Raw genomic sequence first — 21,327 nt, 5'->3', positions numbered from 1 at the left:
GATCTTTCTTCCTATGTGGCTTAATGGATCTTGCATTCTTGGTGGTGCATCTTTAACAAGAGGGTAAGGGATCCAGACTATGAAGGAGCTCAATAAAATGGGCAGTTTCCTGGGAGACAGAAGATGCAAGTCAAAGACCTAGGATCTACATCTCAGCTATCTTACTGTCTTGGTGGTCCCTGCTGGACTGCTTCCCCTTTGTCAATGTCTTTCTTTCACGGAAGTGCCCAAAACTGGACACAGCACTCAAGATTTGGTCTCACAAGTGCTGAATAGAAGGGAATGATCACTCAGCTTGCTGCCTAAACTCTTGCTAATAAAGACCAGTATGTGGCTAGCCTTCATGCCACAAGGGCGCACTGCTGACTTACTTTCAATTTGTTTTCCACCAGGACCTCCTGATCCTTTCCTGCAAAGCTTCTTGCAGCCAAGCGTCCCCCAGCCCTTACTGCTGCAGGTGTTATCCTGTCCCAGAGGCAGGAAACTCCATATTTGCCTTGGCTGAACTTCATGAGGTTCCTGTCAGCCTGTTCCTCCAGCCTGTTGAGATCCCACCAGATGGCAACCCTGCACTACTGCGTATTAAGTGCTCCAGTCAATTTGCTTTGCAATGTTTTTGGCTCTCCATACAGAGGCCCAACTCGTTGCAGAATTTCCATATTCTGTTGCTCCTAAACATCCTAATAGAGCTTGGCACCTAATTTTTAAGTTATATGTTGCCTAAATAGGAGGAATCTATAAATACGAATAGGGATCTAAATCTTACCCTAACTCATTGTTCAAATGCACTTGTGTTTCTAAGTGTCTGTGGTACTTGGGTATTGCTTCCTTGAGGAACACAATTTCAGGTGTCCTGCTTTACACACAGAAACAATTTAAACACAGAAATCAATTAGATTATACTTTCTAAAGTCATAATATTATAAGCAGTATATTAAAAATAAATGTTTAATTTGCCAATGTGAGTTTATGAAAAACAAAAATGTACAAGATGAACTAGACTGTTTTTTTTAGCATCTGTGATTTAGTGAAATATACCAGTATTTAGTACTAGTCTACTGTATCTTCCCTTCTGCTATGTCTGTATTTGCTGTTAGATATCTCAGGGCTGCCTTCAATATGTAATTCATCTATATACTTCTTTATACTTTAATATTGACTTCTAAGTCATCAATATAGATGTATCAGTTTTAGCTGACTTTTGGAATGAAGTCTCAAGTAAAAGTGAAACAGTCCCACTTAGGCTGTAATGTTTCTATAGTTCCAAATGTTGGATGAAACAGCTGATAAAATGTTTTTTCTGTCACTAACTTACATCACTAGTGTCTTCAGTGCCTTATGCATAATGGTGCCATTTACACCTGAGAGAGCTTGGTTTCACATCTTCTTGTAAGGGTAAATGAGTGACGATTTCTCACTAGACAACGTTTTACTTGCCTTGTAGTTGTAGGCTGCAGTTCCTTTGTAATGGTAAAAGTCTTGTGCATATTCATTTTCTTGCAGAAAATTCCTTCCAATTTTCACTATTGTCATCCTTTGAATCTCCTTCAGGAAATAAAAACACCTTGTATAAATGTAACATACAGTTATGCTGCTTTGCATACAACATGGAAAAAAAAGCTTTATTTTCTGTATGCTGTCTTCCCCAGAGGATTACTCAGGGGATGTTGACAGATCAATGTTTTAATTATCATTAAAAAGAAGACAAGATAAATTTGTTATGTATCTGTAATGAAATAAGTTTTCAATACACAAAACTCTTAAAAAGGGTATTCTACATTGGTAATAATACATTATGGTACCCTTACTTAGCAGTTGTAGCACTTATTTACTATGCAAGATTAGAAAAGAGATGATAAAATATGAATACGTTTAAATGTAATTAGCTTTAAGATGCTGATTGTTCCTGATTCTTCTGCAGGCGAAATGACTGTAATGCTGTAGAGCATATAGCATTTGCTTTTACGTAAGTGCTCAAACATACAGCGATTGGTCAATCCCTGCATTCGCACTATTAAAAGTTAGTTCTTTGTGTACTAAATGATGCCACCTCAAGTAAAGTCACTTTCATATGTTGTTACATAAATGCATTACTTCAGTATATGTTTCCTTTTTCACAATTCTGTTAACATTTCAATCATCTTCCCAGAAATATCCAAGACATTTATGTCTTTAAATAACTGCACTGTTACTGTATCAGTTATGGTAACAGTTTTCTTAATATGCGGAAATGAAACAAGTATATACATAAAAGTATAACAAGGTGTACTGTTGGTTTACCAAAATCCAATTATGTCAGTAAGACCTAGAAGTAAATATTTCATCGTTTTCAGCAGAATATTTAAAGTTAAATAGTCCAGTATTTACACTGCTAGTCTAGCAATGTGAGCTGAAATTACTTGAGCTAAAATTGTACTGCACATTTCCGGTAAAGAAAAGTCTGTGCCTCAAGAAACTCAGTCTCTGGAACAATTAATAGGGACATAATGCAAATAAACATATGGGAGAAAAGCTGGTTAACAAACGGGTATTAGCATAGAGATTATCTGGGTGTGCAGTTCTTAGCCTATAGACTTCTAAAGAATTTTGTGAATTGAGTATAACCTGAACGTATGTTATACACAAACAAAAAATAAGGGATAGCCTCAAGAGCATAGGCCTGTAGGATTAAAAAGCTACCAGATCAAAAGGCAGAGTCCTCTTCCTATTCTCTCTCAGTGGTGATTGAGGGAAGAATAGTGAGAGGCATCAGCAGAGAGAGTGAAAATACCGCTGTGACTGAATTTGAGCCTTGGTGACCTGGGCAGGGCTGGGCGAGGGCATGAGGGACAAGTAGTGACTGAGCAGATTTAGCTGAGGCATTTGAACTGAGGGACACACGCAAGCTGAGGAAATACTTGAAGGGAAATGGGATATGATGACATATATTTGCCATCTTGTTCATATGGTACTTGTTGGGTTTTGTTTAGGTATGTTGCAAGCTGCTCTGTTTTAGGACTTAATGTTAATATATGTGTCTGAAGAGATTACATATAGTACAATCACTCTTAGGAGCTTTAAGCTAGTATGAAGAAAAAATAATGACTGTCAGTGCAGGTATTACTTGTAAGAAGGACCCTTCTGGAAAGTAAATTGAAGTGTACGTCATCCACTGATTTAATAATTGCATATACGCACGAACATTAGCTGCTGATACATGGACAAGTACAAATACATAAATAATGGTCCTGGAAATCAGCCCTCTGCATGCAAATGTGATATAGTATTAGCATTACAGTCCCAATCTCCCAGAGGAGATCAGCTTCTGTCTTTCACCCCAGTAAAATAATGCATTGAATTTTCTTCCATGGAAACCTAAAACTGACAAAGAAGAAAAGCTTTTAAATGCATGTCAGTAGTTTTAGTGTTAAACTTAATCTGTCAGATTGTCGTATTAAGCACTTTTTCAGGATTTGGTGTTTTTTTTCTGTTTTAGGATGCATGTTTATCTCAGTGTGCACAGTTAGTGCCATTGCACATGGAAACCGGCAAGGAGATAATACTTTGTGCGTGCTCTGGTGATGGTTTATGTGTCTAGTTTGTAGTATTTGCAGAAATGTGGTGGCATAAACACATGTGGCTTAGTGAACCTCTAATGCTTAGTGTAATTCAGATAATCTGAAGACTTACTGTTTTCCATAACAGTCTACTTTTGCTTTCCATCCTTCTCACCTGCAGATTTAGCTCTCCTGTGACTCTTTATTTTAATGTGAGGTATTCTCAGGTGAGATCCAATACATAAGAGTGGGAATTTGATGTGGTTAATTTTATAAGGATACTCCTTTTTCATCATTTTTCGATGAAGAATTGTGTCAACAGACGCTAGCAGGCCCAAAAGGAACTTGTGGTTCTTCAGTTTGCTGTAAAACTACTTTTGAATTGATGTAGACAGTAGTGTATGTGCAACTAAGAATGAAGGTCGCTGGGCCAGAGGACGTATATCAGCTGTGAATGATATTTGAATATAGGAGCCAATCAGCTGATATTTTGGGTGTATCCTCATGGCTTTTGCTTTTTTGGGTGTTTCTTCTGAAGTCATATATATGCCCTTTAGAGACCTTTTATGGTAATTTGATATTTTGTACTTAATATCCTGGTAGAATACATGTATAAAGTTCATGTTATCAGAAGGAACAGATATTGCTAATGCCTGCAAGGTGTAATCTTCTGTGGTTTTTTTCAGACTTTTTTTTTTTTTAATTAGGATGTGTCTACTTGTACAAAAAGGTTAATTTCTCTCTTACAAAGTGTATGGAGATGAGGAAAGAGCAGTCTGATGTCATTGTAAATTCATGAACTATATCTGCATAAAAAGTTCATCGTCTTATTTTCCTGCTCTTGGGAGGGAACAGCTAGAAATGACGTGGCATATTGAAATGAAGTGTCAGAGTTTCACACATGCCTAACAATGTTAAATCATTTTGCTTCCTTTATAGGATTTTAAGACAGTGCTGTCTTTCCCCCAGTACCCAGGGGAGTTTCTGCACCCTGTGGTATATGCATGTACTGCAGTTATGTTGTTGTGCCTGTTTGCTTCCATTATTACCTACATTGTCCACCACAGGTAAGAATTCAATTTTAAAGCACTTGTGTTAGAATAGTCAGCATTATGCTGAAGTACTCTGATTTTGCTATCCCTCACTGAGAAGAACACAGTACTTTAAATGATCTTAATTACTGTTGGATAGTAATATCAGTAGTATAATTTAGACCAGAGAAATCATGGAAAGGTTATGTCAGAAATAAAAATAGAGTAAAGATTTGTACAAAATTGAAATGTGGCATGCATCTAAGTTACCTTCTGGGAATGATGAAGAAAATGGAACCTTCCATTCAAAAAACATACCAATGCAAGTTCTTCTAAACAAGCAATTTATTGTAATATGTCACTCTACTAAGGAAAAAAAAAGTCTAGTCCCATATGAATTCATCTTTAATTGTACAAAGAAATAAAATGGAAAGCATAAATCATTATGATGACTTTGCTCCCAAGCTGTACCTTCCCGAGATGTATGTCTAAATGGTCTGCATACTGTTCCTAAAACTTCCAGCTTGACAATTCAGGATAAATCTCTTTGATATAAAACCACAAGCACTATCGAACTAGTGTGTGATAGGTTCCAGTCAAGCAGCAGCACCTTGGACAGATATGCCAGTGGTATTGGCGCCTGAGAAAAAGTTTGGTTGAAAGATTTGGCAACTATCATTGGATGAAAGAGATTTTCTTTGACTTTTAAATCTGCTTTATTTTAGAAAATTTGTGTTTTCCTTTGTATAAAAGATTAATATAAATGTCATTTTAACTACATACTTTTGTTAAAAGATTATTAGCAATTTAAAAGAGAAGGAATATATTGTACTGTAGAAGCTGCTAAATATTAATCAAGTGAACTTAATGCAATGACTTCTGATCATCTGCTTCCATTTAATCCTTCAGAAATGTCTTGTTACAGTTCTGCTTATCTGAAGCTATTCAGTGAGCTTTTTGCTTGTATCACTCTTCATTAGATGCTTGATTGGAAGGCACCTTCAAATCAGTAGACTCTTTTTTCCTCCTCCCCTATTGACTTTAATGCTTTATAAATCAGACTCTGTTCTATAGATAAATGGTTGTGCAGGTATTCAAGAATCACAGAATTCAATTGTATCATGTTAAATATTTTCCAAAGTATAATTTTTGTAATAGATATATTTTTTTTAATGTTATTTTTCAACAGCACAATCCGAATCAGTAGAAAAGGATGGCACATGCTTCTCAACTTTTGTTTCCATACTGCTCTTACTTTTGCTGTTTTTGCTGGTGGAATCAATCGTGTTAAATACCCAATTATATGTCAAGCTGTAAGTATCTGCCTTACTTATTCTTATTAAAAAAATGAAAACCTGAAGCTATATCTTTTAACATAAGGTTGATAGTTCTCTTTCTGATCATATATTGTTCCTGGATCTTAACACAGGTGTTCTTCAGAACAAGTCATCATTACAAGCATGGCTTTTAAAGGCCAGCATTGAGAGACAGAAACTTCTGTGTTCAGTGTTTGGTTGCGCCCTGAGTTTCTATGAGAGGTTGGCCAATTCATTAGCTTCTCTGCAGCTCAAAACAAACCTAAAGTTGTAATATTTCTCTGTTCTAAAAGGTTGTTGAAAAGTATCGTTCATGAATGTTTGTAATGTCCTTTCTGATCGATGGATCGAATATGTAGAACTAAAATTACTGCTGCTGTTCTTTAATGTATTACTAGACCACATCTGCCTGAGGGTGGCTCTGAATTCACTGGGTGATTATTAAATCTTTACTTGGATAGCTTGCTGCTACCACGTTATGTCTTTTAATTACAACTCAAGCTAAGGAGACAAAGCAGACCACAGTGCATTTGTGCTTTATGTACCCCTGTTTGTAGAGGTTGGACTATTTTACTTTCTCTTCTTCCATCCTTTCCAGGGGTGTCATGCCCTCAGATGCACAGAGGGGGCATGCTCTGAATATAGGGGATGAGTCTATGCAGTACATGAAGAGAGGTATTTCAGTCACCCTCCGTGAAGCCTGATGAGGGCCTGCTGCAATGTTTGCCTCTAATATTTCTTCCTCCTGGATTCTGTACAAGTGCTCCAGATCTCACAAATGATGTTGACATTTACTTGTAGTAAAGCACTTTATTAAGCCAACACTCTTCTAGATGGTTTGTCTGTCACTAGTCTGGTTCTACTGATTGGCTTGAATGGGTGTAAATAGAAAGAGTCACTAAACAGTGCCAGAGCTACATTTCCCTTAGTCCTCTGCTTCAGTGCATTCTGGCTCTTTTTTACACCTGATAGGTATGCACTACAGTTTTAGAAAGGCTTCATTAAGCAGAAACATCTGTGACTGCAGTAATTGTCACTAACTATTATCCAAGATATTTATTTTCCCTTTCTGAGACCTAAATTTTTAAAAATTAGCACATGTATCTTCTCTTTCTCCTATGCACAGAGGAACTGACTCTGCCTACTGCTGTCATAGTATTCCCATCTGATTCAGAAATGAAGAGCGTCATGGGGTTTGAGCTTTCAAGAAAATAAAAAATATCCCCCATAATAAATCCTTCCTGAGACCAGTGCTTTTGTTAGCTAAATTATGAGTTATTCTCTTGGCTTGGGACAATGTCCGTTCTTTGAATTTAAAAAATGTCATTAGTGCATTATAATATTTCTATTATTAGTAAGAAGAGTCATAATATTAATCTTCTAAGCCACTTCTCAGCAAGCTTCCTGAAAACAGCAGCATGTAAATTGCCCTTCTGTTTTTGTGTACAAATTTTCTTCTTACAGTTTTTAGATTCTCTTACCTATTTCAGATAAACATATAGCTGAGGTACAACATTCAACTTGAATAGGTACAAGGAATAATAAACAGCAAGCTACACATCTTACTTGGAATGACTCCTGTCTAAGAAAAGGAAGCAAAGAACAAAATTGAACACCTATTATTTATAAATGTGTTGTAGTAGAAGCTCATGAAATTTTAAAGCAATGAACTGTTGTTTCATAGCTATTGCTAGATGCAAATATAGATAATACTGTACCTGTACTTACTGCAGTGTAATCTTCAGGCTTTTGTGAGGTCTGAAATATAATTCAGTTTAAAAACTGATAGAATATTTTAGATCTTTTCAGCAAGCTAATGAAGATTTTTAAGGCTATTCTTGCTGAAATATTACCTTGTACTTCTGCAGTCCTGTCATTAGAAAATGTTAGAAAGTTTTAGACAGATAAAAAATGTGTCTCAAAATGCTCCTCTGAGTTATTACTACTATACTAATTGCATAGGGAGGTAACCTGTTTATACGGGGAAGTTATGACTAAGTGACATTCAAAAGATGACGGTCTATTGACTTCAACTGCTGTTCTATGTGCTAGAAAACATATCTCTATTAGAATTAATTTCAAATTACTTCTGTAGCATAACTAGAGTAAGTTTTTGCTCTAGTTTCCTAACAGATCCTGTGAGAGCCTTCTGTGTATGCTTGTGCATGATTATCAGGAAACAGCACCTGTAGATCTTGTAAGCATCTATATTGTTTTATGTGCAAAGTTTAGGTATGTTCATTACATGGTATTAATTTAAATGACACAGTTGTCCACTAAATTATTCCGAGATAAATATCTTACAGTATCTAGTGAATTGCATTGTAAGAAATCTGTGTGTTCTAGCAGATTGAAATATCATTTACCATTGTCTTTATCTGCAGTTTGCAAGTGAGGGTAGCAGATTAGATTGTAGGGCAGCCATGGCCATGTAATTACATGATCACAAATGACCATCTGTTGTTACAATCATTGTCTGGTTATTTACTTTGCAGATTGCATGGTAACAATGCAGTATTAACAGTGATAATGAAAAACTGATTGAGATAAATGAGTTATTAATAATCTGTTATGAATAATATATAAACTACATGAATATCTTCATAAAATGCATTATCAGTGACAGCTGTTTCTTGCTATGATATGGAGCCAGATCCTGAGCTGCTGAGAAATATGTGCAGTTAGAGAAAATGAATAGATCCATACACATATGCCTTCTATTCAGTTTCATAAAGTTATTTATTTACCTGACACCATGCCCCATCAACAGGCAATATCATCAGCAGTTAAGATATAGCAAGGAAACAGGGCGCACAGGACACAGACACACTCCTGAAGGTGCCTAATGACATTAGGTAGGGCAGACTGACACAGCAGTCCAGATAATCTACGATAGGACTCCTCTAGCTGAACAAATGTCCTCTCCCAGAACATTGTATCCCCAACATAGACCCTTCTTTACCTACTTCCTTACCGACGGTAATGTTTTAAAAATTTGCATGGGTCCCAGTGCCTGTCTCCTCTTGTGATAACCCTTAGAGGATTACTGCTAAAGTAAATACCTGTGAATTAACCTTTAAGGTGCCAAACCTAGGAGGAAGAGAAATCAGATCTTCTGAAGTTTTCCTACAGAGCTCATGTATTTGAACATTTCCCATAGCCTTTCTAAGCAGCGGTGGGGTGCACAGTGCTCCTTTCCTCCCGCTGTAGTGTGTATAGCCATTCGTTAAATCACTCAGCCCAGTGAAAGGTGTTTACACAGCTGTTGTGGGCTCATGTCTCCCCCAAGTGTAAGATTTGACTCTTTTTTGTTAAGTTTTGGAAATAAGCTGGTATTAGTGTTTAAGAAGAGCTTTGTGAAAATATTATTGCTTCAAATAACATTGAAGTATTAATTATATTCCGTTTGAAATACCATTAGTGTGGCTATAGCACAAGTATCTTTTTATCTGTTACAGTTCATAACACAGCTTCACTCCTGCAGCACTGTGATTTGCACTTTTGGTTTCCTAAGCGCGTAGTGGAAGATTCCAAGTGCAAGCATTTTCTGTCATAACAGCTGAAACGTAGTGTCAAAGCCAATGAACCTCTACCTTGCTTACTGTAATTACCTCTAAAACTTTTACATAAATCTCACTGCCACATCCTTACTTAAGTGAATAATAGACTGAGGATTTTTTCCTTCCTAATTAAGTAAAAAGGGTGGTTGTAAAATAACTTCAGTTGGATCACCTTCCTCTTCTAGATGAGGTGTCCCAGGCTAATTTTAAGCAGCAGGAATTAATGCTGTGGAAATGGACCCATTTTCTATGACAGATAACTGAAAGAACCTTCATATCTCCTTGAAGGCAAAGTAATTGAACTAAGAAATGTGTTTTCACAGATAGTAAGGTATTTATTTTTATCTGGAATCTTAACCATCTAAAACTACCTTTTTAAACCTGCATGTCTGTGTCAGAGAAGATTTTGTGTAGACTGTCTCACTTGGCTGTTTGCTACATGCTCTTGTTATTTGTAAAGAAATGTTAGAGTGCTGGTCTTGAAGATCCTTCTGCTGTTTCACAGATTTCCTGTGTGAGTGAGGTATATATCCACAGACTGTTTGAGATGCACCCACAAATCTGATTCTGAATGTCACTGGAGCCTGGCTGCTGATGTGGAATCCAGAGCTTTGAGTTTATGCCAGAGTCCTTCAGACAACACCAAGGATGTGTTAGGAACAGCAGAACGGGATTAATCAGAGCCAGTGTGTTACACAGGGTGCTTGAGTGAACCAGTAGATGATATCGTCAACCCCTTGCGTCTCCATGGCTCTCAGATTATTTCCTTCAGAAGGCAGGAGGAGGCTCATTCTTTTCACATGAGGAATGAGGTGTAGGGAGACATGATTGTAGTTGGAGGCATCGGTTCTGTACCCTCAGTCTGAAAGATTTCAGTGTCATTGCTCCTCCTTTCCAGGACAGCATCACAGTTATTAGGCTATGGCTGCTAGGGGATGAAATGGTCAGTGTTGAAACAGAGGAAGAACAGACATAGGGGCATAAGATTCAGAAGACAGAGTTATGGAGCTAGATTATGTCATAATTTTTTATCCTGGTAGCTGGTCATTCAGTGGTATGAGACTTGATCACATCTCCAAGAAACACATGCAAGCTTTAATTTGATCAACTGTATCGGTAAGATTTGTCAAAATTCGAATCTCAGATCTTTCTCTTTCCTGGTGCGTGTCATACATGAAGCTGTCTTGCTTGTGAATTATTTTCTGCCAAGCAGTAAATCTTCAGCAGGAAAGGTGAAGCCTGTTCCAGACTAGTCAGTAGCCTGGTGGTTAGAATACTGTCCTTGGAAGGCAGAAATGTGGATTTGAATCCTGTTAGACTAAGGAGGTCCTAGAATTAGAAGCCACATTTTGGGTAGGAGCTCTAGATACAAAAATATAATAGAGGAGGAAAAGAGCAGTTCTTTCCACTGTAGCTATGCTTTTTGAAATAGTGGGGTAAAACTAATGTGTTTTGATGAGATTTGCCAGTCAGGGCTTCTCAAGAGCTATACAGTAGAATGTTCTCTAATGGCTTTTGAGAGATCTTTGGTGAGGTAGATGCTGAACTGCTCAGCTCTGTTGAGACAGGAATAGAACTAGACGTACGTGCTAGCAAGACTTTAGGTGGCTAGAAACTTTATTAGCAGCAACCTACAACCGCTAGAAACTTTTCACACTATGGGGTTAGATGGGCGCACTGAAGATTGTCCTCCTGGTCTCAGGGAGCTGCTTTGTGCATCTCGGCTTCTTGCTTTAAATTTTCTGCCTACGAAGTGAGCGTGAGGCTGTTCTAAGGCTAAATAAGATTATGAAATACTCACATATTGGTAGTGGTATTGAAGACCACGCAGAAATTCCTGAATCCCTTCATTTCACTGAAAAGAAGTATTCCCTCTGCAGGTTTAGTGTTTTAATCAGAATGTCAGAGCATATCCATACCTTCCTTTAAACAGAATTGGCTGAGAAAGGACAGTCTTATCTGAAATACGCTTACAATTGAAAAAAAAGAAATGAAATGAAAAACTAGGAGAAAACAAAGATATTTGTGTGTAGTTAAAGCTGTTCAAGAAAGCTTTATGTGCCAAAATGCTAGGTAGCTTTACATAAATGTGTATTCTGGTCATTACCATGGCAACTGCAACATAGTGTGGAACTTATGTTACCTCTAAGGTACTGAAATTTATTGAAGGGGCACATACTATATGTATTGAAGGCACATCTTACTGTAGAAAAGCATAATCTTCTTTTCAGTAGGCTGGTACTTATTCCCAAAGATAAGAGTTCTAAAAACACAGGACACAAAAAATGAGTTTAAGGGAACAAGGAAATTTTCAGTGTAATAATTGCAGATATTAAGCAGCTTTAAGTGCAATGCTGGCTTCAGTGCATACGTTCTGACAGTTCTTTCTGTAACTGTTGACCTGTCATTGGAAAACTTTCTTATGAATAAGCCTCATCACTTTGATCTGTGACAAAAACAGAGCCCTTCCCACACACGTTTGTGTGTGATATGCATTGTGGTGAAGGTAAGCTCCACTTATGGTGAAAACAGGTTTTAAGTGAATGTTTTGATATTTAATTGGAATCTCTTTATTTGTCTCTTAACCTTAACATAGGCACAAATCCAGTAACAAAATGTACACAGATGAACTCATACCCACCCAGGATCTTGAGTGCATAAACCTAAAGTGTTTGTTTGCTAACAGAGCTAAGTGACAGTTCACTGAACAGAGCTACCTTGGTCCTGCTCCCCCCTCTGCTGAGCCTTGCCTTCCACTTCCATGCCACGGAGCTGGTAACTCATGTTTCGCACAGCAAGCTTGGACATCTTCCTAGCTTAGGTGAGCTAGAAAGAGGCTGTCCTGCTGAGGGAGACATGGTGCACGCACCTTTCATCAGCTGGAGCCACCCCATGGCATCACTGATGTCTGAGTGGGGGAAAGAAGAGGCAGGGAGCAGAGCCCACCACTTTGAAACACTGCATTTTCAAGACCAGGCATGACAAGCATTTCTTTACAAATGAAAATACAGATAAGACCAAAAATTCTACTCTAGGAAGCCTTTTTTTTGTGATGGGAAGTGGAAACATCATCATCATCATCACATAGAGAAAAGGGTACCCTTTCCTTTGCATCTTAGTATAAGAACTTAGCGCACCCTTCCAAATTCCACATTTTTTGTGTCATATTGCTTTGTCTCCAGATTGTCACCACTGTCCTTCAAATCTATCAGTTGTCAAGAGATCCTATATCATCAGACTATATCCTCTTTTGCCTTAAGAAAGAAATGCAAATGAAATTTTTTTGAGAGAGAGAGAAGCCTACTGCTGAAGAGTTAGTACAGAAGCTGGTCACGTTTCTATCCCTTTTCCATGTTTGCTTGAGATGTCCGTATATCAGAAGGAACTAAGCTGCTGAAAGAGACATTTTCTTCACATTGTGAGAAAAGTAATGTGACTAAGGGATGGCATAGCAATGATATTGTCAGTTCAGTTCAGTTGCCTCCTTGAAAGTTGAAATTGAAAACAATGAGTTTTTTTATTGTACTATTTTTAGGAATCTGATCCTAATGAGATCCTGTGGTTCTGTGATCCATTTAAGTGCCTGGTCATTTCTGCACATATGACCATATATATTGTCTGAATTTCACATGTTGGTGCATCTCACACAGAATTCATCCCTCGTGTTCATAATTCTTATCTGACATATTTGTTTAGAATAATTACAGAATATATAGCAACAGTGCTATGCTGAAATGAGAATGAGGTCATCAGCCAAGTCTCTAGAATTTTTCCAGCTCTTCTTCCTGGTTCCTGCCTTCTTTTTCCTCTTTCTCTTTCTCCCTCCCACCTTTCTCCCTCCCTGCTTTTTCCCTCCTCCCCAGTCCCAGCTCACAGTCATCTTCACTGTGTCCCTGCAGAAATGCTGCAAGCTGCACATGAACCAAGTCCAGGCAGCACTAGCCGCTGAGCTGGCAGCGTCTGCCAGCTGATGGCACAAAGTTGTCTCATTCTCTTATTTCTGCCTCTTTTACCTCAAGCGACAACGGCTATGAAGGCTTTATTCTCCCTTGTCTAATGTGTCAGACAAGTCCCAGAGAAAATTACAGAAGGCTTCCTGATGATGGTATTTGCTGCTAAATTCAAGTTTTGTGCTATATGACTAAATATAAACAAAATTCTTGGATTTTTTCCTTTACCCATTAATTATTTTGTTTTAACTTGAGCAAAAATGGACAACTGGTTCAAAGAAATCATTATAATAGATTTGTGTTAGCTTTATTCAGCAATTCTCTGTATTTCTTAAACATTTATGTGCTTTCCAATTATAGCAATATTTTACTTGTCACTGCAAAATGTCAGGTTATTGCTTCAAAGGTAACCTCATTTTATATAATCAGATGGAGACTTAGCTAATGTAATAAAGCACTGGAGATTGGGTAAAATTCCAATTACTGTTTCCATAGTAATGAATAACAATTTCTAGCATAACATAGAAGTTAGTATCTTAGTGGTGTTTGTATTTTATTTTACTTTTTAATGGCATACACAACAGTGTCTTGGAGATATCATGATAATAACACTATTGAGAGTTCTCATTTCCTTTTGATGGAGGACACTGAGATCTGTCATTTAATTTTTAAAATTGCATGGCCAAGTTTATAAATCCCTTAAATGTATCTGAAAATAATCTTTTTTTTTTTTTTTAGACAGATAGACAGATAGCACTGATCCCAAACAAATAATTGGTCATTAAAAGAAGTCGTTCTTGGCTATATGCAGCTGAGAAGGAATTACAGCAGAATATTCCAGCATATATTGCTCAAAAACAAAAGAGGATAATAGCATAAGAGCAAACAAAAATGCTGTCCTTTCATTATTTTTTTTAAATTGTGTTGTCTACAACATAAGCAATGAAATATCTGGTTTTCTACTAGCAAAGTTTGCAACACAGATCAAGCTTCACATCATTTTAAATCCAGGTGTAAAAAGTTGTCACTAATCAGGTTCTTAGAAAACAAATGTTTTATAGTCTTGATTTCATAACATACCATCTGGTATCGCAGATATTAGCTATAATAGATTAAATAGCAGATTCCATCTGCTTTTTTAAAGTATTTTCATTCCCTTGCATTTATTAGAAATAACCAAGGAGATGTAAAAAGTTGATGCAGTTACAAATTCAGTTACTTAAAAAAAAATCCATTTGCTTGTACATTTATGTAATAAAATTGTTCTAGAAAGTCTTGTTTTACGGATCTATTTATTGACATGTTTAACCGTCATCTCTTGTTTTAGGTTGGCATAGTACTGCATTATTCTACACTCTCTACCATGCTATGGATTGGAGTAACTGCAAGGAATATTTATAAGCAAGTCACAAAAAAACCTCAGCCATGCCAAAACAGTGACCAGCCTTCTTATCCAAAGCAACCACTACTCAGGTATGGAATATTAGCTATATGTTTTTTGAGTATTCCTAAAACTTCTAAATTAAAAAAAAAAATCTTACTTTTATTGCTGTATTCTTTATTTTTACAAACTATAAATAGGATCTGTAAAGAGCTGAGTCCTTTAGGGTTATATAAAAATCGAAATATGTATTGTGTGCTAATAATTAATTATACTCAGAAGATGAAAATATGCAGAGTTGATATAGGCTAGGTTCAGATACCTTTATCTGAACAGGAACAACTCAAGTGTTCCCGTTGGTTTCCTATGGAGGAAAAAAAAGTGGCTTGCTTCTAGGTTAAGGCATTATTTAATCATCAGAAACTACCCTATAATGATTTTCCCTTTACCCTTGTCCTCTCTCCTATAAATCTTGCCCATACTTGTATTGATTGCCTAGTAACCTGATAGTGACCTTCCTCATCCCACACCAGAAATCTAATGCTATTACCAGAGAGACTGAAAGTCTGGGCTCCCTATCAGCTTTCTAGATGGAGCAGACGAACAAACCTGTCCCTAACAGTGTGGCAGGTGGAATATAGCAAGAATTTCAACCAGGTGCCTATGAGATTCTGTAACTTCAAGCTGAAATACGCAGTCTGCAGAGAGAAGAAAAAAAAAAAGTTAAGGCTAACTAGGATTTCCTACCAAGGACATGAGAAGTGGGATTCATCTTTCTTAACTTTAGCAATCTAAAATTAGGTATTGGCCAGAGATATCTAGTGTCCCTCTATAGATTTTGGAGAGAGACTGAGACAGCAACTTCCAGAGAGAAATTCATCCTCTCTGTCCTGGGGATTTGTGGGAGGCCAAGGTAAACTGACTTCTGGAGGTGCCTGCCTCTCCTCTCTGATCACAGAAAAACCCGGATGGACAATTTAGGCTAAACACCTCCGTTTTATGTAGTGAAAGACAAGAAGGATGAATTCTGCTCTGTATGGCTTTGCTGAAAAATCCTCATTAGTGTACTTTTGTCAAGAGACTTTAGTTTGAACACAAAATGTGTATTAAGCGGCACCTACAGATGACTGTGTGAGCCTGTTGCAACTTGTTAAAACGCCGTAGAAATATGAACTGTGCTTTGCTGTCCAGGCTTTGTTGAGTGAAATCTTTATTAACATAAGTTCTCTGCCTTTTAGAACATTTTCTTTCCAGAGATTAAATTGATTAAAGTTCACATAAAATTTGTATAGTGAAGAGAAGAAGGGTCATACTGAACATTAGCCTTGCGTTAGATGTAAGCAGGAGGAAATGTTTTTGCTGAGAGAGCCTGACTTTGCTAATCCGTGATTTACTATACCATTCTTCACCAATGTGAATTTCACTCATTCAGTTACTAGCGCATGGCAAAATGAATAATTGCCAATTTTCAAATGCTGCAGCGTGGCTATTAAGGTAGAAAATTGTTTCAGGTTACATAGACCTCGCATAGTATATGTTCTTCAAATTCAAATCTTGTTAGAGTTGGAAAACAACAGACAATTGGATTACAGAAAAGATTGCTCTAATTAGAATTCTTGTTGTACCAGTCATGTTGAGGTTCTCAGCCAGTGAAAATAAATAGCAGATATTTTAAGCTTAGTAATAGAAATGATAAACCTACTTTTAGCTGTGAAAGAACATGAATATAATTGTTTAATAGCTAACTAAAATGATTCTAGAGTTATTTTTCTCACTCAAGGCACCATGTGTCCTAGAGACACAGCCACTGAAATGTATAATGTGACTCCATAACGGTTAGCAGTAGCTTCAAAGTAGTAAGGATTCGTTTCATTTCATGTAGAAAATGGGCATAGTATGTGGAAAATTAAAAATCACTTTAAGCACAAAAATGCCAAACTCATAATTAGTAATTGTTGTTCATGTAGAAGGATAATGATCATTTGTATGGTCATTTTAACTTTCCTGGTTTTAATAAAGTTAAAATCAGAATTATTTTGTATCATAATATTTCCATAAAATCAGTTTAAGATGCTTGTATTTCAGTACAGTCATGTATAGTACAATGTTGTATCTAAAAGCTGATGCTAGCCTTTATACCTGTTGTGCCTCAGGTACATAAAGGACAACATCACAGTTTTGCTGGGTCTGGATTTGGGTGGGATGGAGGACTGTTATTTTTTCTTTTTTTCCATTTTGACACCAATAGATAACAATATTAATTTTATTCAAATGGAGTTAAGCTGTTTTACGTGTCAGGACTATCAGTGCTAAGAAGTATATAATGTGGCCTGCAAAGACACTTTTTTAAACAGGATGTAGTTTATCAGTAATCTGTATTTATAAACCTGGTCTGACTTATTTTCAGTTTTTGTTGAACTTAAATAAATACATGAATGCATTTGACAAGAATTGCATGCTTTGCTGTTCTCCTTCAGTCTTTTCTGGTAATGAGTATATAGGATAGGCTAGGTTTGTAGTTCACATATGAACGTTTTTCTGTTCCTCTATGTACCTTTGCTGTATGAGACATAAGGATGTCTTCTGTGAGTCACTAAGAGGAAACTACTACCAAAAACCAACACATAAATCTGTGGCATGGAATTTACCCAAAAATTTTTAAAATTCTCTTACCGCATTTTTTCAAGGAGCTTAGTCCACTTCTAAAGTAGTAAAAATAAATATCAAAATATCCTGTGAATAGAAAAGGACACTTGCTTATATGGTTGCTTCAGTTTCTCTGCCTTGCCATTTGCATATCCATTTGCAGAAGTAAGATAAATGGTGAATACTTGATCTTTTCCTCCTAGTTTTCTTTGAGCTGTGGCAAGATGTATTCAATTATGTAAAATCATGGTTCACTATTAGTTTTCTGTTGTTTCTAGATACAGTGATCAAACTTGAAATCTTTTTGCAATGTAAAGGACATCATTATATACACGCTATTCTGCTATAATTACTGAAACCTATTCTCCATGGCAATATAATTTTCAATATTGCCTCTTCTTGTACATTAATCAAGAATTATAGAGTTAAAGCTCTCAGGGCCTACCACTTTGATGAATGAAACTATTACAATTCTGGCATTTCCACCAAATGTGCCTGGATGCTAATGAGATAGATCAAATTAATGCATCATTGAATTTTGTGTATTTAAATACTGAACCTTAGCACTGCAACAGATAATGAAATTACTTCTGTAAAATACACTCTCTGGAATGCTTAATAGAAATAAGTAATTCTGTCTGTTCATCCTCTGTGGACATTTCTGAAACCTGACAGTGTTTTGGCTTCTGACTCATCTGATGTCAAATCTTGCCAGCAAAGACGCAAGGGGCACAGAAGATTCAGCTATTAGATGTGATGTACAAAACTTGTAGTCAGCCCAAGCTTAAGGCATAGGTAGCATCAGCTTTTATACCTGGTACATGCATGCGTTTTTGGTGTGATGCCTTGTGCACATACATACAGCATAGACAGGAATACAGGCCAGGCAGAAAATTCTTTTTTAAAGATATTCTGTTAAAATCATTCTTTTCCAGACAAAAAGAACAAAATTAGACTACTATCATTTTTTAATAGGATAACTACTGAGCAGAGTTGCACTATAAACATTTAAAATAATAAATAAGCTGCCTACTGGGCCAGAGATTGCTGTTAAAGAGATAGATTATTAAGTTACCTTTAATTTCAGAGTACGTACACATATATCTCCAATTTTCGTCCATACTCTTTTATTCACTGAACATCTTGCAAGGCAACTAAAATATAGCAAACTTCAGATTACAGAGTCCAATTTCCTATCTCTGTCATGAAAAAACATCCAGTGCATAAATAAGGGTGCAGAATCAACTCCAAAATGGATAACGAGTGATGTCGCTGTTGCTATTGAACTTCATCTCGTTTACTGTGTAGCGCACAAAATGCATGCCTTCAAGATGCACTTTTTAAAAAGTTCCTACTAAAAGCTATGGGACTTCTAGGAAAAGTATCTCATTTTGAAATTTGAAAATGTGTATATCTAGCTGTAGTAGCAATTTATGAATGGACTGCATGTCCCTCCTTTCTTATTCATAGTACTAAGCTTAGCAAAACAGCTATTAAAAACAAGCACACAGAATTTTTGGGAGAGGATAACTCAGGCAAATTAAATCAGTTTTCACCAGTACTCTGAGTACCTATGGTCGGTATCATTGACTTGGATTCGACTTTCTTATGGCTTTCATCTTTAATTAATTTTACAAGTTAAGAATCATTTTTGTAATGAGAAAGCTGTTTGACTATTTCATATATTTTGCAATGTCATTTCATATATTTTGAATTTCATAGAAACTGCACAGAGCAGACCTATAAATAGTAGCTGAGAACTGAAGTGGTTCAATGATCATGACTAAAGAACTCACTTGAACTATAATATCTGCTGATGGATGCGTATGTGCATATATGTGTGCATGTGTGCAGAAGAAGGAAGTCTACAGAAAGTGGAAAGGGGGACAGGCCACTTGGGATGAATATAGGAATGTTGTCAGAGTATGCAGGGATGCGACGAGGAAGGCTAAGGCCCGTTTGGAATTAAATCTGGCTAGAGATGTCAAGGACAACAAGAAGGGCTTCTTCAAATACATCAGCAGCAAGAGGAAGACTAGGGAAAATGTGGGCCCTTTGCTGAATGGGGTGGGTGCCCTGGTGACGAAGGATGCAGAGAAGGCAGAGTTACTGAATGCCTTCTTTGCTTCAGTCTTTACTGGTCAGGCCAGCCCTCAGGAACCCCAGACCCTGGAGGCAAGAGAGAAAGTCTGGAGAGAGGAAGACTTTCCCTTGGTGGAGGAGGAGTGGGTTAGAGATCATTTAAGCAAACTTGACACCCACAAATCCATGGGCCCTGATGGGATGCACCCACGAGTGCTGAGGGAGCTGGCGGACATTATTGCTAAGCCACTCTCCATCATCTTTGAAAGGTCATGGAGAACAGGAGAGGTGCCCGAGGACTGGAAGAAAGCCAATGTCACCCCAGTCTTTAAAAAGGGCAAGAAGGAGGACCCAGGGAACTACAGGCCAGTCAGCCTCACCTCCATCCCTGGAAAGGTGATGGAGCAGCTCATCCTGGAAGCCATCTCCACGCATGTGGAGGAAAAGAAGGTGATCAGGAGTAGTCAGCATGGCTTCACCAAGGGGAAATCATGCCTAACCAATCTGATAGCCTTCTATGATGGAATGACTGGCTGGGTAGATGAGGGGAGAGCAGTGGATGTTGTCTACCTAGACTTCAGCAAGGCTTTTGACACTGTCTCCCATAGCATCCTCATAGACAAGCTCAGGAAGTGTGGGTTAGATGAGTGGACAGTGAGGTGGATTGAGAACTGGCTGAATGGCAGAGCTCAGAGAGTTGTGCTCAGTGGCACAGAGTCTAGTTGGAGGCCTGTAGCTAGCGGTGTCCCCCAGGGGTCAGTCCTGGGTCCAGTCTTGTTCAACTTCTTCATCAATGACCTGGATGAAGGCACAGAGTGCACCCTCAGCAAGTTTGCTGATGATACAAAACTGGGAGGAGTGGCCGATACGCCAGAGGGCTGTGCTGCCATTCAAAGAGACTTGGACAGGCTGGAGAGGTGGGCAGAGAGGAACCTCATGAAATTCAACAAAGGGAAGTGCAGGGTCCTGCACCTGGGGAGGAATAACCCCATGCAGCAGTACAGGTTGGGGGTTGACCTGCTGGAAAGCAGCTCTGCTGAGAAGGACCTGGGAGTGCTGGTGGACACCAAGTTAAGTATGAGGCAGCAATGTGCCCTTGTGGCCAAGAAGGCCAATGGTATCCTGGGCTGCATCAGAAAGAGTGTTGCCAGCAGGTCGAGGGAGGTGATTCTCCCCCTCTACTCAGCCCTGGTGAGGCCCCATCTGGAGTACTGCGTCCAGTTCTGGGCTCCCCAGTACAAGAGGGATGTGGCACTACTGGAGCAAGTCCAGCGAAGGGCCACAAAGATGATTAGGGGACTGGAGCATCTCTCTTATGAGGAAAGGCTGAGAGAGCTTGGCCTGTTTAGCTTGGAGAAGAGAAGGCTGAGAGGAGATCTTATCAATGTGTACAAGTATCTGAAGGGAGGGTGTCGAGAGGATGGGGCCAGACTCTTTTCAGTGGTGCCGAGCGACAGGACGCGAGGCAATGGGCACAAACTGAAACACAGACACTTCCATCTTAACATGAGGAAAAACTTTTTCACTGTGAGGGTGACAGAGCACTGGAACAGGTTGCCCCGAGAGGTGGTGGAGTCTCCTTCTCTGGAGATATTCAAAATGCGCCTGGATGCAATCCTGTGCAATGTGCTCTAGGTGACCCTGCTTGAGCAGGGGGGTTGGACTAGATGATCTCCAGAGGTCCCTTCCAACCTCAGTGATTCTGTGATTCTGTGATTCTATGTGTGTTCTATATGAGCTTAAGTATGAGCGAGTTATGGGTCTGTACATCACCCATATGCTCACAGAGTACTGAGTGATGTCTTGGAAGCAGTGGCAATGGAAG

At 38.1% G+C, this 21,327-nt stretch overlaps 1 protein-coding gene across 4 annotated transcripts in view; it reads left to right on the top strand.

Moving 5' to 3' along the window:
* LOC106494708 (adhesion G protein-coupled receptor A3) overlaps positions 1-21,327 on the top strand; it is a 288,318-nt gene that overhangs the window by 237,082 nt on the left and 29,909 nt on the right. For all 4 annotated transcript variants that reach the window (XM_067300089.1, XM_067300088.1, XM_067300087.1 and 1 more), the window contains 3 exons: positions 4,476-4,603; positions 5,757-5,880; positions 14,721-14,866. In XM_067300089.1, the coding sequence (XP_067156190.1) occupies positions 4,476-4,603; positions 5,757-5,880; positions 14,721-14,866 (398 nt within the window). The remainder of the gene's footprint in view (positions 1-4,475; positions 4,604-5,756; positions 5,881-14,720; positions 14,867-21,327) is intronic.

Source organism: Apteryx mantelli, chromosome 7, assembly GCF_036417845.1.
Source record: "Apteryx mantelli isolate bAptMan1 chromosome 7, bAptMan1.hap1, whole genome shotgun sequence".
NCBI lineage: Eukaryota > Metazoa > Chordata > Aves > Apterygiformes > Apterygidae > Apteryx > Apteryx mantelli.
Note: the sequence above shows the minus strand (reverse complement) of the source record. Positions and strands in the feature narration are given on the sequence as shown.